Raw genomic sequence first — 18,965 nt, 5'->3', positions numbered from 1 at the left:
AGTTATATATATATATATATTGTAAATACTTTCTGTGAAGTGTTTGGGACCCTATTTTCTTAAACTTTGGATAGTTTATCAGGAAGTCCCCTTATAAATGTATTAAAACATGACTTTCATATTTAGAAAATAGATTCAAAGTGTCAGATATGCAGACACAGGTACTGACGTAGTTGTCCAGCTGGTTCTCTTGTTCGTGGGGTTCATCGAGAGGCGCAGCACACAGGTCAGAGATGGAGACGCCGCTGCATGTGTTCAGTTTGAGCAGGAAAACTAAGCGCCCCTTGCCCTGGTCCAGTGTGTGTGTTAACAGCTGTCTCTGATCAAAGGGTACCCTGGACAGGTCAACTTCACATCTGTACACAAACACAAACATATATACAAATGGAGTTGCAGGTATGCAGTCAAGCATGGTCACATGCATGCAAAATAGTGTGTAAACACATACAGGCATAAAAACCAACACATGTGCAGAGAGCATCATTTTAAAAGATCCCTGGTAAACCTGTGCTTAAATCATTACGCCTGCCGACATCGTTCCCATTGTTCATTGAAACGATGTAGGGCTTCATAGTAAAGCTGCTTATTGGGGCCATGTTAGGAAAATCATTTATACAAATACTGAAAAGAACGTTCAACAAATAAAGCACCTTTGAAGAATAAAGCATGTACACATGTCACAGTAAAGGCACACAATACAAATATGAACAGGGGCTGACACACACACAACACCTTAATAAATCCAGTGTTTCCCATACATTGATTTAATTGTGGCGGGCCGCCACAATTAAATATCGTCCGCCACAAATGGATCTCATACATTTAAAAAAAAACTATTGTTATTATTTTTATTTACTTTTATTTTTATTTTGGTGGTCTAATGCAGTGGTTCTCAAATGGGGGTACGCGGACCCCTAGGGGTACGTTGGAGTACTGCAGGGGGTACGTGAGATTTATTTTATGTTAATGAAAAAAACAAACATAAGTAATGCATTTAAACAAACTACTAATAGTAGATGAACTACTTTATTCAAAAGTCTACAGTAATTCTGGAGAATAAAATGGGAACAATAAACGGGGTGCTCTCTTTTCCTCTCCCTCTCCTGACAGCCTGTCAGTCTCGTGCAGCTCGCTGAACCTGTAATAAGTGACCCGACAGTAAAGAATACATATATTTATAACTAGTTTAGCTAGTTCCAGAGTAGATAAACTAGCTAAGTGTGTTCTAACTCTTAGTGTATTTTGCTCCACTCACCGGTCCGTCACAGCGGCGGAGCTGTGATCATGCAGAGCTGCGTGTTCTCCGTCAGCAGCAGCTGATCTGTTCTCTGATCTCTCTCTAGCGTCCGGTTAGACTTCACTCGCGTTTATGTCTAAATCTATCAGATCTAGCCAGTTCTAGCTAATTATTTGACTGCCTGCTTATCAAAGGACCTAAACAATAAGTGTTGCTTGGCAACGGCTTGTGGCTGCAAAGTATAGCGCAGCATTATGCATATGTTTATATGAGGGGTCAAAATCCCATGCTCATAAAATGCTCATATTTTTTTCTCTTCATTCCCCATGCCCCAAAATAAATAAATATACTAATTGTAGGAAAAGTAACAAAGTTTGAACAGTGTGGGTTTTATATTAACAGAGTTACACATATTTCAAAACGCAAAGTGTAATAACTGCAGTTTGCCTCCCTGTCAGAAAGATCCTCAGTGAAGCACAAGCCCATGTTTCTCACTACATTGTAAATACAACTTGTTAAAAAGATCAGTTCAATGCACTAATGTCGTCTTAGTGTTATTGCATGATATTAAAATTGGTTTGCCATGAATTTAGTGATGGATTGTAAACATTTGAAATGTAGCATTGTAGTGTTTCTCAGTTACAATGTTGTTGTTTTAATAAATCAGACACTGATGGTGCAGCGCTGTACTGTACCTCTTTATATAGGCTTTTCTTCCCTAACAAATCGTTTTTGCGCTGATCAGGGGGTACTTGGCTGAATTATTTTTCCTAAGGGGGTACATTATTGAAAAAAGTTTGAGAACCACTGTTCTAATCATGAGGTGGGCTGATGATCGGAAGGTTGCGAGTTCAAATCCTGCCTGTAACACCACTACTAGTGTGCCCTTGACTAAGGAACTTAGCCCTCAGTTACTCCAGGGAGAATGTCCCTGTAACTGATCATTGTAAGTCGCTCTGGAATAAGGCGTCTGCTAAATTGTAAATTATATTTTTGGGAGAATAAACCCCACAGATCCTCAACTCCGGTGTGTCTCACTCATTAACAGCGCAACACAGAGCAACAAGAACGTTGTCTACAGTAGCCATGAACTCGCATGTATTTTCTTATTTGAGGGGGGGGGGGGGTGGATGCGTGGGCCACCCGAATAGGTTAAGGGGCCTTTGGCTTTTCTTGCCGGGGGGGGGGGGGGTGCGGTGCCCCCACAAATAGAATCACATTCTGTGGGAAACACTGAAATCAGTAGATTATCTTTTTTCAGAATAGGTCAAATTCGTGGCAATTTGTCTTTATAGCCTAGATGCCTAAGATGATATGGTGATTCTGGCAGAGTATTCCAGTATTGCTTAATTCAAATGCAAAGTATAATTTGATGAGGTCATTGTCTGCAGGCATAATACACTGGCAGCTTCTGAATGCAGACTCACGCTCCCAAACACTCCTCGCTCCTCCGTCCTTCTTTAGACCAGAGCTCCACCTCCAGGGCGTCCGGACTGTCCACAAACTGGTTCAGAGTGAACCTCTCTCTCCACTGCGGGTTGGACACTCTGCAGTGATTCTGAATTCAAAAAAGAGTTCAGAACAAGAAACATATATTTGTTTTAATTCCATGTAGTAAAACCCTGCGAGTAGCCATTCAAACTCAAATCAGAAATCATTGATTTCCTAATTTCCCTTTTATGATATGATTTCAAGTGCTGTCAAAGTAAATGTAATATTTTTCACTTAGAAAAAGCCTGTAGTTATAGAGGTTCATCAGTTTTACCAGATTTTTCTATTGAATGGTGTGTGAATGTTTTTGTTTTGAATCATCTTCAGAAAGCAGCATCAGATTTCCATGGCACATCAAAGCACACGGTAATTACTGTCGCTCCGAAAGAAAAGAGCGGAGTGGTGCTGCTCATTAGCATGGAGCTTTGATGTGTAAAGGGTGATGTTGCAGAATAGCCAGACAATAATCAGCTCAGACATCATCCAGCTGACGGGATGAGCACTGATTAAAGCTTCTCATGTCACTAGCAGAAGTCCATTTCATTTGATTCCAGTGCTCAATAATATACATCATCTCTGTGACACTCTGCTAACCGTATGACAACAAGTGAATGCTTCATTTATTTTATACATTAGTATAAACTCTGTTGCATAAAATAGTCAACATTATAATGTAATACGCCATGGTAAACATACCATAATACAAATAAATAATGACAATAACCACTTTGCAATTTTTTACCAAATATATTACTATATTAGAAAAAATGTAACAGTTGATCAGTGATGGAAAGTAAAGAACATTTAGTAAAGTACTGTTCTTTGTATAATTAGAGGTACTTTACTCAGGTATTGTAATAGAATGCTACTTTATACTACAACTCCCTTCAGAGGGAAATGTGTACTTCTTACTTCCCTACAATTATCTGTCAGCTTTGTTTACTTGCTTCTTAGGAAATTAAGATTTGACACAAAAACAACATCATAAATTAAATTCATAAAAGGCGAAGGTTTGTTATTGACGAAATTATCCAAAACATCAATTATTTGAAATGTGCTCCACCTCCATTACCCTATAATTCTGCTTAAGGATCAGTAATAATATTCAAAAAATATGTTATACAAACTCTCTGGGATGGACCAGTCTGCCCAACAAGAATTGTAATTAAATACTTCAGTATGCTTTGCTTGTAATATTATTGTACTTTTACTTTCATGAAATCTTGTATGTAGAAGTTTTACTGTAATACTTTAACTTAAGTTAGCTAGAATAAGATGGAAACACGTAAGGATAAATATGAACACAAAGGACTGTACACATGCACAAAGACATGCATTTTTACAGAGAGGTGTCAGAGTAAAGATGCTCCCAACTTTAAGGTGGTGGTTTAGTGCCCTGCTCAAGGACACCTCGGCAGCGCCCGGGAGGTGAACTGGCATCTCTCCAGGTGCCAGTTCACTAACATGGGACTTGAACTGGTGACCCTCCTGTTCCTGAGCCAAGACCCTACAGACTGAGCTACTGCCGCCAAAGGGAGAAGGAGCAGAGGAAAGGGAGTGTGAGGAGAAGAAAAGAGAGGAGGGGGATTTGAGAGAAAAGAGAGGGTTTAAGAGGACAATAGACGAGGACGAGGGGGGTGGAGGAGATGAGAAGTACCTTGCTTTTGAATCTCTGCTCTCCCAGTCTGAAGCGAACAAAGAGCTGACCCCCCTGAGAGTCCAGCGGCATCTCCTGGCCCTCCACCAGAGTCACGGACAGCACAGAGGTCCACAGCTGACTCTTCTTCAGAGACTCGGACAGCCGGAGGTTCTGAGCAGAGCTCCCCGACTGCAGCGGCAGGTTCAGAGAGAGGAGAGGTTAGATTACAAAACCAATGGCCTTAAGGATATCTAATGGGGCTGCACAATTCAGAGAACCATAACTAATAGTGATTATTTTTGACTAATATTACAGTTTTAATTTGATTTACGATATTAGAGGGAATCTCATTTTATTATCATAATAAATTAAAATGATGTTAAAATGATTCAAGTTCATATTTGTATGTTGGGCCTCCACTGGGACGTGTCTCCATGCTTTAATGTTCAGAAAGCTCTTTATTTTCCTCACACTGCCTGTGCTGCAGCACCCTTTCACCCTCTGTCTGAAAGGAGAGCGCTAGCCAATAGAAGCACGAGTGTTACACAATGAGGTCACTAGGTTAGTATATAAAATAATAATAATAAATATGTTTTTCTGCAGCACTACAATGAATAATCCAGATATTTTTGAAATATTTAGCTTTTAACAAATATTGCTTATATACTGTATACTTAAATCAAACCAAATCCAATTAATTTCCTTATTTACCATCCTCTTATCTTTTATAACGATGCATGTATCAAGCAGAGCCGGGGAAGAGAAGGAACACAAACCAGTCCAATACATAGAATAGATTCTACTTGGGAGAGACGGTTGAATGAGACACTATTTTCTCTATTCTTCAGTGAAAGGAGGATTAAATGGTCCCTTCAGTTCACTGAGAGATTAGGTCAGGCCTGCAGTAGCGTCTCTCTTCCACATATAATAGGCAGCCATGTTCTTGGATAATTAGCCGAGCTTACATGAAGACAGCACTGTAGGGAGATCTATTTAACCAGATTCAAGTCATGCAGATCAGGCTGACAGTGACGGTTCTGCCACATGCAGAAAAATCACATTTCACTTAGCGGACCACACTCAGTGCACCCGGCAGAGTGCAATTAGCATGTGGAGTAGCAGGGGGACTGGAACCAGTCATGCAAATAACGGCAAGACAGCAACAGTGTGGCTGCAACTCAATCTATGAGCATGCAGACACTAAAGGGGAAGAACAAATGTTGTTAGAATCAATAGCCTTCATTTCTAAGATATTTAATCTATCCAAATCAATGAATAAAACCTTTTTTACGAAAATAATAATTGAAGTATTGCAAGTGGTGTACACTTATCCTACACATAGAGTCAAAGTTTTATTTTTTAGTACATTATATTTTTTTAAATCTAGATCCTGAAATGATATATAAGACTATATATATATATATATATATATATATATATATATAGTCTTATATATATATATATATATATATACATATATATATATATATATATAGTCTTATACTCACTTTACTTTGCTTTCATGACATAATTTAGTTCACTGTCTCTTAGCGCACAGTTGACTGGAGTAGATCCTGAAATGATCACCCTTAAGCATGCATTCTAAAATCTTTATTTAAAAAAATATATGTTTTATCGAATGCTGAAATAACCAAAGATTCCCACCACTAGCAGACACGGTCTGGTTCCAGCCTCTGAACAGATTGATAGATGCATGCATTATAAAGAAAAGAGGGTACAACAAATAGCATGCTAAGCAAAAAGAAAGCATGCATTCAGCAGCTGCTCTGCGGGTCAGAACACAACCACCATACATATAATGGATACGCTGGCAATATTCTTCATATCTTTTGTTATTTAAAGAAGAACCATTACAAAAACCAAACCAACAACGCTTCTCAGTACTTCCCTTCTCTCCCTGTGGCATTCCAATTCAAGCCCTTTGGTTTCTACTGAAAACGTGCATCTATATTATTAAAGGTGTCACAAATGTATTGTTTTATTTCATTAAAGCAACACTAAGTACATTTTCAAGGAGAAAAAATAAACAAAAGAAGTGACGCGGTTTAGGAACTTGTGTCTTAAAGGGCCCATAGGGAACAGTGACATGAAGGAGGTGTAAAAGCCATGTTGTACTTCCTTCTTCTACTTAATTTATTTATTTTTATATTAAGTAACAACGCTTTTAGGATGTTTTTTTTTTTTTAAATTGTGTGAAAGGGAAACCCTGGACGTTGTGCCAGACTGATTCTATGGACATTCTCCGGATATCATGAACAAAAGTTGACTCAACTGTCATTGTAAGCAATCTCTGCTTGCACTCCGTTTACACCGTCTTACAGGTTTTAGTACTTTTCCATGACGCCACTTTTTAGGAATGGATACCTTTTCGTACTTTAAAAAAGGCGAAATATTTTCGAATCAAGTGTTTGTGGCAGGAGGACGCTAGGTGGCCATGTTCATGGTATTATTGTTTTTGGATGCCAATAGAAGACGATGGGACAGAGGACAAGCTTTAAAAACAAGGTAAGTAGGATCAATTTAGTGTTGGTATTGGTCTTTGTAATGTTTTTTCTTTTCTTTTTTAAATAGGAAACTGACGTTAAATGACTTTAATTATTTAAGTCTTGGTCAGGTTTCATTTGCTACAGAAGAAACACAGAACATGGTGATCTGCTGCCCTCTTGTGCAAAGACTCAGAGCAACTTTAAAAGCCTAACATTCAATTCCTACAATTATCTTTTTGATTCATATTTAGCAGACTGATTTAGAATGCAGATACAAAAAAAAAGTCTGTCTTGTGTGGTCCCTTCAGAGTGCCTTACCAAAACACTTCGTTTTCTCATTTGGGGCCACCGCTGGCGACAGGAGCATGCATGTTAGCAGCAAAACAAAATGACACTGTGGTTAGTCAGGCACAGACACAAACATGTGCAGTCTATACAATGCATGAGCAATGAATACAATGTAGAGCAGGTGTCCCTTCAGTTGGAGAACATGCAGTACATACAGGGCCTCTTTTGCTGTCTCCGTCTCTGAGTGACAGACTCATATCCACCAACACGAGGCCCATGTCCTCCTCAAGGCTGTTGGGGTCGTTCAAGGACAAGAGCAGCTCGTTGGCCCTGGAACACATCGACCAAAGGGAGCATCATATTAAGTTTTGTTGACATGATGTCAGAGAGAAGTTATTCCTGCTTCCTGGAGAGGCGGAACTAAAAACATAAAAGGCTTGCCTCAAGTGGAGGCCCATCTCCTATTGTTTTTATTTGATAAGCAAGCTTCCTTTGCTTTAAATTGCATACATATCCACCATGTTGTTTTTATCCTTAGTTGCTGTATTGTTCAATTTAGATGTGGTGTTTCTACATTCTTCTAACTGTTGACTTGATTTGCCCTTTTTTGCTCGATCAACCAGCAAACAATAGGACACAGCTTTGGAACTTCTTATGTGCTCATTGTTAAATACATTGCATTGACTTTTAACTTTAAAACCAATATTTTCTTACCCAAGATAAACATAATCATTTGTTTGTTTTTATTTTAATATTTGCTTCTTTAAAATTGTTCTCATATCATGAGGCCAAAACAAAACAATGTGATCTTTTTTTAATCAAAATGTAAACTGTGTGAAATGGTTAAAGCAGACTTTATTAGGAAATCAAATATTGGCCGATGACTGCTTGTTGCAAAAGCATAATTATAAGCACATATATGTGAGCCAATAAGTCACAAGATGTTGCTATAAAGAAAGGCTGAATACATTTTTAAAAAGTACTTTTTTTCAAACAGTCAGATCTTTTAAGACGAAAAAATGGTATACTCAAACAGAAGACTTGTCAAAAATGTTTGTTTATCTGTTAATTGCAAACATTTTTACTGTTAACTTATTTTTAGCATATTTTCTTTTTAATTCTCAAGAAATCAGTATTCATTTATAAAAGAATCATTTACCCCAGAACTCTAAATGAAAGACTCACTTGTCCATCTCCAGTTCACTCAGGGTGACGGTAGCGGAGCCCATGAAGTCATCAGTAGTCAGATCACGGTCGTAAACCTGAGCCACATCAACGGCAAGCGAGTGTTCATACAGAGCAGATATGATAATAGTGATAAATAGCATTGTAAATAACTTAACCACTATGTGAACAATGACAGTGCGTTACCTTGATGTACAGTTTCTGGTTCAGATCCTTCACAGGAATGGAGAAGCTCTCATTCCATTTGGGGTTCAGGTCTCTATAAACCACTTTGCTTTTGTATAATGTCTTCCCATCCAATTTGAACTTCACATAAGGGTCGCTGGTACCTGAAAACAATAACAAATACAAGCCAAAGCAAGTGGATTAAACGCAGCTGTTCATTCAACTTTACAAATAGTATTTTCTAAGATGATTGTATTAAAAGGTGCCAAATTACGCTCGTTTTCAGGTTCCATATTTGTATTTTGTGTCTCTACTGTGTCACGTTTACATAGTCCAAAAAGATGTGGTAGAGAAACTCCCTCTGGAGGGAACTTAGGGATGTTAGCCTTTGCAGACCATACACAAAGCTAACCATGTTTGGAAAGGTTTAGTTTTCATTCATAGGCCAATATACACCCGAGTGCTGTATAAGGAACTTATTGTATTGTCGTTCTGCTGTATTTGAAAAGAAGTGCATTTTGTCATTGTGACTAAAATACACTGATGCAATGGCCGTGCATTTTATTTCCAAACTAGGTTTCTAAATAGCACCCTTGTTTCTCAACTTCTAAAATAACTGTACAGGTTTCCAGTGAAAGGGAGGAGCATGGTGTACTCTTATGAGTCTGAACAGAGGATGTGGTTTCTGTCCTCTTCAACCACAAGCTTCCTGACTCAGTAGCCAATCAGATTTACACTTCCACTACAAAAAGTGACAGCAGCTGAAAACTGTGAGTTTGTGTCAGGTGAAGATAAGACAACATGTGAACAGGATTCAGAATTAATACATGTTTCATTATAAGATTTTTACAAGTGTTTTTTTAAACCTCACTTTCACAAATCTCACTTTCATTGCTGCTCTCTCAAATAATTTCCCCTTTGAGGTGTGACTTCTATCTGTTCTATCAGTCAACCAGCTGGGGGCAGCAGACCACCAATCCCACCATCAGATTCTGCTGATTGGCCAAGTATTTACACAAACACAAGGAGTTTGAATGCAGTTATTATTTTGTTGTTTGATATTAATATCATAACGTTTTCAGTTGTAGTTTCCCTTTTGGATTTATAAGATTTCCTTATAGTCATGTTCCTGTATTTTGACATACCTCCTTTCTCTCATCGTGTTCTCCTGCAAGTCATATTTTATTTTCTAAAAGCTGTCATTAAGGGCTTAAGCACATTGATTTCCCCCCTCTTTATTCTTTCATGTAAATGCGCAGGATATAGAAATATAGCTAATAAAAGGATATCAAAGTTTATATAGTTAAGACATTTAACTACTATGCAGTATGTGTCTTTATACAGTTTGCATAAAAAGTGTGTAAATATAAATTCAAAAAATGTATAAATAGATATTTTATTATGTTTCTATTCTATATTATCATACATTTGTTTGAAAGTATAATATATATACATCCCTACTATTTAATTTTACAACTTCTGCTTGTCTTATTATAAATTGTATGCATTATGCTCCAATGCAAATAAGCATTACAGTATGCAACACATCATTGTTTGTCATCAGCCAACAACTGTCAGCATTCACTCTGCTTGCATTGCTTCTAATCCAATCAAAGAGAACAATCAATGTTCTTCATGCACTGCTCTTAAAAGGCTGCATAGTCTTAACAATCATGCAGGGGAAACCAAATCCTCCTTTGCCTTCATCCTCCTATCATTTTTCTGCATTATCTTTACCCACAGCCTGCTGTGTAAATACAAAGCCACACGAGAGAGAAGATAAACCAGAGACATGCCCAGAGTGAAAGGCCTGCTTTAATGAGTGCTGGGTGTGGTTCAGACAGGTTCTAATGTGCCGTGTGGAATCCTGCCCCGGCTGTTATAAGACCTGCACAGACAACCCGACACTCGGCTGTCTCGGTTGCCCCTGGAGTCAAAAACATTGTGTTTAATCAAACAGACACAAGCGCTTACAAGCCAAGGCTAAACACACAGACTGAGGTCAGCACAGGAAGAAGCACACACGCAGGAGAGGACACAGGTCTTTTCTGCTAGGTTTAAAGGGGCCCTACCATGCTCATTTTCAGGTTCATATTTAAATGTTGTGTCTCTCCTGTGACATGTCTCCATGCGTTAATGTTCAAAAAGCGCTTTCTTTTTCTCATACTGCCTGCCACTTTTCACCCTCTGTCTGAAACCAGAGCTCAGTCTGCCCTGATTGGTAAGCTGGCCATCTCCTTGCACAAGTGTTGCAAAGTGATGTCACTATGTTACGGAAGTAAGCAAACGAGTTTTCAGGCAGGGGGGGGGGGGGGCATGTGTGGGAGAGGACTTTAGCCTTTGCAGACCATTCAGAATACCAATATAACATACAAAGGAAAGGGAAAACCCTTATATGCATAATAGTTTTTTTTCTTTTCTCTAAAAGTCTCTGAAAAGGAAAGTGCAATAAGTAAAGATGTGATGGAATATGTCACTTCAATGATCTCTGTGTCGTTACAGAAGTGATACAGGACACGGACAATGTCAAAATAAAAAAGGAGTAAAACAAAAGTAGCAGTTGCAACTCGAGCGTGAGAACAGGTAGACAATGAATAACAGTAGTAACACTTAGTCACTGGGACAGAGATGCACATGGTCGCGCTAAATGATGACATGAGTGACAAACTGCATAACCGTGTGTCAGAGGTAGCAGAAAGACAGGAATGACCAATGAGAAGAAGAGTGTATACTACCTAGAAACACTTGATTAACTAGCAAGGAGGACAATGTTCTCACCAAATACATTTGATCAGATTTAGGGGAGGAGTTTGAGTGATTTATTGAAATAAATACAAAACCACTAGTAAAGTTTCAATTTTCTATTGTGTGGCATTGTTTTATATATATGAAGAAGATACAAAAAAAACACAAGTACACTGACACAGAAAATAAAACACTAACATACACACACCAAGTCCTATAAGAATACCCCATAACATACAAAAAGTAAAGGTAGGGTACACATTGCCACAGAAGGGATATGCAACTACATATCGGAGATGCAGAATTATGCAATATTATCTCAAGTATAAGGGATTTTTAAGATAAATTGAAGGGAAAGCATGGTGTTTGTAAAAGGGAATGCTTGAATAAAGATTAGGATCTAAACATTTAAGTACAAGTGGTTTTAATCAGATGGAGCGTCCCACAGTTTCCTTACAGAAAACCTATTCTCAATGTGCATTTGGACAGAAATATAACGTAGATGTGCTGCTGCGTCAGAGTAGCTTCCTTGTTATGAGGATTTATTTTCCCTGTAGATCCTGTTGATTTAGTGATGTGTGCATAACATCCACTCAGAACAGCTGCCACCTTCTGCAGACTGCAGTCCAAAGGAAGAACTCAAGTTTCTCCCGTGTTTTAACATCATGTTTAAAAGTATTGTTTTGTTGGTCTATACCTAAAGCTATTCATCTAAAGACATCATTTAAGACTGAGACACTGGGATGGACTTTTTACACTATATTAAAACGTGTTTTCTGGAAACTAACCAGCAAAGACATTAGTTGAAATCCTAATCTCCCTTATACAAATGATTTATTTGTAAGATGATCTGTTTGAGCTTATTTTGGCAGAGTAAAAGTAATATGATGATCTTCTTACCGCAGCGGTCCCTGATGACCAGGTTGCGTCCCTCCTTCAGGTTGATGGTGAGCAGGAAGGACCGGGTAGAATCCTTGATGCCCTCCGACACACTCTGAGACTCATTGCCCATCTCAGACTACACACACACACACACACACACACACACACACACACACACACACACACACACACACACACACACACACACACACACACACACACACACACACACACACCACACACACACACACACACACACACACACACACACACACACACACACACACACACACACACACACACACACACACACACACACACACACACACACACACACACACACACACACACACACACACACACACACACACACACACACACACACACACACACACACACACACACACACACACACACACACACACACACACACACACACACACACACACACACACACACACACACACACACACACTTATTCGACTTTAACACGTGGTACATCTGATTAAAGCTGGACTTGTTGAGCTAGTATGCTAAAGTTTGAGAACAGAATCTAAAATAACACTTTTTTTATACCCAGCTTTTCATTTATTAATTTCAACAACTAAAACAAATCATGTTTGATAGAGATCTTGAATACTTTGATCATTTTAAGAGGTTTTTCAACGATGTGAATCATTTTTTCAAAAAAAGGTTATTCCATTTAACTTTTTTTTCAAATCATATCCCTACTGCATGTCAACGCAATTTTAGTTTATTTTTTGTTTGAGTTTTTTTAGTCCCATTTTTCCTCTTTCCTTTCTTTTGTTTTTTTTAGACAAACAGATCTTGATTACATTTGACATCTATCTATTTCCTTTTAGAAAATATGTAGAATGTAAAATAAATTGGCAGACATTTGATGCTAGCTTTCGGTACTTGATACGTTTTAAGAGTGATACCCAGCCCAATGGGGAAATAAATAAAATGCAGTGCATTTCCTTATATGCTTTTATAAATAAAATTCCTACATTTGCATAAGACGAGACACTAAGGGCAAACACATTGCTTTGTTTCAGACTAGAGGAAAGAAAACATTCAATATACACAATGAGGTGTTTGATTTAATAACTGTCTATGTGTATCTGTTTTTGCATATTCAAACATAACATTTCATGAAACTTGTAATAACAGAAATGATGGTCATAATGCAAATAATCAGCTTTCCTTTGGAATTTCCATGCTACTTATGAGTTTGATATTGATTGAATCATAATGTAAGATTTTGAGAGATTATAATTTGTTTTATTATTTTCTTCGGCTACTAATTTGATGCCTGCATAAGCACAAAGGGGCTTTTCCTGTTTTGCGAAGAAAATATGTTTAATGTACATTTCGTAATTGATTCTATACAATATCAAATTAACTCCACGTTCCCCTCCCTACACAAACCGATCCAGTGGAAACCCCCCCCAAAAAACGGTTGTTTATTCCCCCCCTTACATTATACCTAATGCTTTTCATTCTGACGTCACATGTTCGCCACATACTGGACTTTACATGTTGCATTACGTATTTTACCTCTACCGTTGTGACTGTCTTTTTCTCATTGCTTTTGGTACAATCTAGAAAGCACGCTCCAGGGAAGGCTTTATGCAGCTGTGTGCCCCGTGTGCTTCCTGTGCAGGCAATGGATTATTTAATCACCATTAAGCCTCTCTGAACCGAACTGGGCATCTTTCAGAGAATAAACCCCGGTTGCCTGGAATCCCCCGGCTCAGCGTGCACGGCCACAAAAGCCAGGACGACACACACTGAACTGCACACGGCCTACTGTCCCATCATGCCCTGAACACAACACAATAAAATAATCTGGAATTAAACCTTGACATTAGTGTGTGTCAGCTGGTGCACTATGCTGCTGTTTGCATGACACTTGACGTTAAACAGTCCTTTTAACCCGTGAAGTTATTTTCTGAATTGGTACTGGACAATAAATACAATGTTAAAGTGATATATGTTCAACAGCACAGAATTGTCATTGGAAATGCAGCACTTACGTTCTGGTTGTCATCGTCTTTTGATCCGTATTCCTGATAATCATACTGCGGAGACAAAAAGGTACATTCTTTATATAAATCAACATGTGATCTATAAAGAAGATTGGGGAAAGTCCCAGGTGGTGAAAGAGGAACTTTTGTATTCAGGTGTTCAGTTTAAAAGGTTCAGGAAGTGATCTCTCTTTGGCTTTCTTCCACCAGCACAAATGCACTTGAGCATTTATTACACATTTGTGTATCCCTGTGGCTGCAGCAGCATTAAACCAAAGAACTCCGTAACTCCACTTTAATTCTCTATATATATCAACAGTTTAGGTGAAAATGTGAATGAAGCTACTTTACATTTTTATGCGGACGATACCGTGATGTACTGTGCAGGTCCCTCCATTAAGCCCCTGTCACACTGTCCCGAAATTGACACCCGATGGACACACGATAAAGGCCCTGTCACACTGTCCCGAAATTGACACCCGATGGACACACGAATATGGAATTGTGAATTTCGCACGATGATGGCCCGAACCACACACGAAGGCAACATTTACATTACATTTAAGACATACAACTGCAATGAAAGTACCAAAAACAATTATGTTACAGTACTATGATACTGTACTGATATCTTCAGACTTTGTTCTTTACTTTATCCGTCGTTATATGTAGAAAATATTACGTTTTCTCCGTAATGTTGTTTCCATAACAACAACAACTTCCTGTCAACTGTCCTTCAAAATAATATATTATATCCTTTTTAGTTTCACAGAACACAAATTGGGTTATTTACATAATAGATTTACATGATTTTGTTGTGCAATAAAACAACACGATAAAGGAAATGTTCAAATTCGGCTGTGATCGTAGCAACATCGGACCATTCGTGAGGGCATCTTAAGCCATCGTATGACCGCCGGTGGAGTTTCTCAGGCTCCGGCGGCAACTTCGTGAGCGGTGGCAAAATCTTTGGCATGCCAAAAACTTGCCGAAGGACCTTGCGAAGGTTCATTTTCGTGTTGAATTCGTGTGTCAATTGTGCCCTTCATAAGGCCATCGTGAGGGCATCTTGTTATCATCGGTGCCATCGGGCATTCGCCCCGATCAGAGTGAGGGTGAATGCACCGATGATAACACGAAGATGACACGATTTGACAAGATGCCCTCACGAGTGCCTTACGAAGTTGCCGCTCACTAAGTTGCTGCCGGAGCCTGAGAAACTCCACCGGCGGTCATACGATGGCTTAAGATGCCCTCACGAATGGCCCGATGTTGCTACGATCACAGCCGAATTTGAACATTTCCTTTATCGTGTGTCCATCGGGTGTCAATTTCCGGACAGTGTGACAGGGTCTTAAAGCCCCTGTCACACTGTCCCGAAATTGACACCCGATGGACACACGAATATGGAATTGTGAATTTCGCACGAAGATGGCCCCGAACCACACACGAAGGCAACATTTACATTACATTTAAGTAGGGTTGGGAACCGAAACTCGGTTCCAGATGAGAACCGATAAGAAAATGCCGGGTACCGGGTACCCATACAAAATACACAATTTCGGTTCTGCTTAACGGTTCCTAAACGCGGTAGACCCTGTATTCCAGCGGGTCCGTCTGCACCGCGGTGCTGCGGTGACCCGGTGGAATACAGGGCGGACCTGGAGAATCACAGAACGGCCGGTCGTCAGCGGGCCGTTGACGGCCGGCTCGGTACGCTGACGGCCGGCACCGCCCTTCATTTTTTAAAACCGCATCATATAAATTGCGCTGACAGGCGACAGAGGTCCACAGTTGCCCAGCAGCGATGCTCCCCCGCCCTCCCGTAGACATTTCACGAGCTCAGTCACTTCATAACACCAAAGATAGGTCGCGGTAAACACTCTGAAGTGAGGCTCCACTACACTAAAAAATAAAAATAAAAGGCAAAGTGTAATGCCTGTTAATAGCTTGCCACAGGCATAGCTCAGTTAAAATAAAGCACAGCTATTGTGCAATACATTTGTATTGCATGTATATTTTTTAGTAACAATTTCAGTTAAAGCTTTTAAGAATAAATATATTTTTGTTATCTAAACGTTTGACCTCTTTATTTTACAATTTTGGAATCGAAACGGGGAATCGATAAGAACCGGAATCGATAAGCAGAACCGGAATCGAAATCGGAATCGATAAATTTCAAACGATACCCATCCCTACATTTAAGACATACAACTGCAATGAAAGTACCAAAAACAATTATGTTACAGTACTATGATACTGTACTGATATCTTCAGACTTTTTTCTTTACTTTATCCGTCTTTATATGTAGAAAATATTACGTTTTCTCCGTAATGTTGTTTCCATAACAACAACAACTTCCTGTCAACTGTCCTTCAAAATATAATATTATATCCTTTTTAGTTTCACAGAACACAAATTGGGTTATTTACATAATATGTTTACATGATTTTGTTGTGCAATAAAACAACACGATAAAGGAAATGTTCAAATTCGGCTGTGATCGTAGCAACATCGGGCCATTCGTGAGGGCATCTTAAGCCATCGTATGACCGCCGGTGGAGTTTCTCAGGCTCCGGCAGCAACTTTGTGAGCAGTGGCAAAATCTTTGGCATGCCAAAAAAATTGCCGAAGGACCTTGCGAAGGTTCATTTTCGTGTTGAATTCGTGTGTCAATTGTGCCCTTCGTAAGGCCATCGTGAGGGCATCTTGTTATCATCGGGGCCATTGGGCATTCGCCCCGATCAGAGTGAAGGCGAATGCCCGATGGCACCGATGATAATACGAAGATGACACGATTTGACAAGATGCCCTCATGAGTGCCTTATGAAGTTGCCGCTCACGAAGTTGCTGCCGGAGCCTGAGAAACTCCACCGGCGGTCATACGATGGCTTAGATGCCCTCACGAATGGCCCGATGTTGCTACGATCACAGCCGAATTTGAACATTTCCTTTATCGTGTGTCCATCGGGTGTCAATTTCGGGACAGTGTGACAGGGGCTTAAAGGAAATGTTCAAATTCGGCTCTGATCGTAACAACATCGCGCCATTCGTGAGGGCATCTTAAGCCATCGTATGACCGTCGGTGGAGTTTCTCAGGCTCCGGCAGCAACTTCGTGAGCGGCAACTTCGTAATCTTGTCGAATCGTGTCATCTTCGTGTTATCATCGGTGCCATCGGGCATTCGCCCTCACTCTGATCGGGGCGACTGCCCGATGGCACCGATGATAACAAGATGCCCTCACGATTGCCTTACGAAGGGCAACATTGACACACGAAAATGAAACTTTGCAAGGTCCTTCGGCAATTTTTTGGCATGCCAAAGATTTTCCCACCGCTCACGAAGTTGCTGCCGGAGCCTGAGAAACTCCGCCGGCGGTCATACGAAGGCTTAAGATGCCCTCACGAATGGCCCGATGTTGCTACGATCACAGCCGAATTTGAACATTTCCTTTACCGTGTGTCCATCGGGTTGTTTTATTGCACAACAAAATCATGTAAACATATTATGTAAATAACCCAATTTGTGTTCTGTGAAACTAAAAAGGATATAATATATTATTTTGAAGGAGAGTTGACAGGAAGTTGTTGTTGCTATGGAAACAACATTACGGAGAAAACGTAATATTTTCTACATATAAAGACGGATAAAGTAAAGAACAAAGTCTGAAGATATCAGTACAGTATCATAGTACTGTAACATAATTGTTTTTGTTACTTTCGTTGCAGTTGTAGGTCTTAAATGTAATGTAAATGTTGCCTTCGTGTGTGGTTCGGGGCCATCTTCGTGCGAAATTCACAATTCCATATTCGTGTGTACATCGGGTGTCAACTTCGGGACAGTGTGACAGGGGCTTTAAGGAGGCTGGTGTTAAATTACAGGCTGTTTTTAACATTATTCAGACTCAGCTTGCTGAGCTTAAGCTTCTTTTAAATGTTGATAAAACCAAGGTAATGCTATTTTCAAAAGCTAAAAAGACACCAGAGCCTGTTTTGGATATTGTTACTATGCAAGGACAAGTAGGCTACTAGAAGTGGTTGCCTGTTATAAATACCTAGGTATCTGGCTTGATGATTGTCTTACTTTTAAACTTCATGTCAATAACCTGCTTAAAAAGCTGAGGGTTAGGCTAGGTTTCTTTTTCAGAAACAAGTCCTGTTTCTCATTTGAAGCCAGGAAAAGGCTAGTCACTGTGACCTTTTTACCTGTGCTGGACTATGGTGATTTGATCTATATGAATGCACCTGCCAATTGCCTGAACAAGTTAGATGCCGCCTATCACAGCGCACTGAGATTTGTCACAAATTGTAAAGCACTTACTCATCACTGTACCCTGTATGCCAAGGCAGGTCTGCCATCACTTACTGTAAAGAGGCTCAGTCATTGGTACACGTTTATTTATAAAGCTTTGTTGGGTAAACTCCTGTATTATATCTGCTCTCTGATAACACAGAGAGTTGCAAGCAGCTATTGTCTGAGATCGCATGATGTAGTATTGTTAGATGTGCCAAGAGCAAGGACTGTCTTAGGTAAGACAACTTTTATGTGCGCAGCTCCACTTGCTTGGAACAATCTTCAGCAAGAATTGAAACTGAGCAATCTCATTCCTCTGCATGTTTTTAAAGCTAGGCTAAATGAATTGCTTGTTGATACTATGGGCACTTGTAAATGTCTATAACTATGTAAATGTATCCTGTAAATATAATGTATAATGTCCTTTATTGTTTTATGTTTCATGTGGAACCTATTTGCTGCAGGTCTCCCTTGAAAAAGAGATCTATGATCTCAAGGGAC

The 18,965-nt window shown here is 39.5% G+C and overlaps 1 protein-coding gene across 8 annotated transcripts in view; it reads right to left on the bottom strand.

Annotated features, from left to right (window-relative positions):
- Positions 1-18,965, bottom strand: part of mctp2b (multiple C2 domains, transmembrane 2b) — a 72,533-nt gene that overhangs the window by 17,682 nt on the left and 35,886 nt on the right. For 7 of the 8 annotated variants that reach the window (XM_034233744.1, XM_034233750.1, XM_034233752.1 and 4 more), the window contains 9 exons: positions 14,179-14,223; positions 12,158-12,275; positions 8,534-8,676; positions 8,348-8,424; positions 7,378-7,492; positions 7,193-7,225; positions 4,386-4,556; positions 2,665-2,795; positions 170-356 (listed from right to left, as the gene is read on the bottom strand). In XM_034233744.1, coding sequence (XP_034089635.1) covers positions 170-356; positions 2,665-2,795; positions 4,386-4,556; positions 7,193-7,225; positions 7,378-7,492; positions 8,348-8,424; positions 8,534-8,676; positions 12,158-12,275; positions 14,179-14,223 — 1,020 coding nt within the window. The remainder of the gene's footprint in view (positions 1-169; positions 357-2,664; positions 2,796-4,385; positions 4,557-7,192; positions 7,226-7,377; positions 7,493-8,347; positions 8,425-8,533; positions 8,677-12,157; positions 12,276-14,178; positions 14,224-18,965) is intronic. The other variant, XM_034233749.1, reaches the window with a different exon arrangement.

Source organism: Gymnodraco acuticeps, unplaced genomic scaffold (assembly GCF_902827175.1).
Source record: "Gymnodraco acuticeps unplaced genomic scaffold, fGymAcu1.1, whole genome shotgun sequence".
Lineage (NCBI taxonomy): Eukaryota > Metazoa > Chordata > Actinopteri > Perciformes > Bathydraconidae > Gymnodraco > Gymnodraco acuticeps.
Note: the sequence above shows the minus strand (reverse complement) of the source record. Positions and strands in the feature narration are given on the sequence as shown.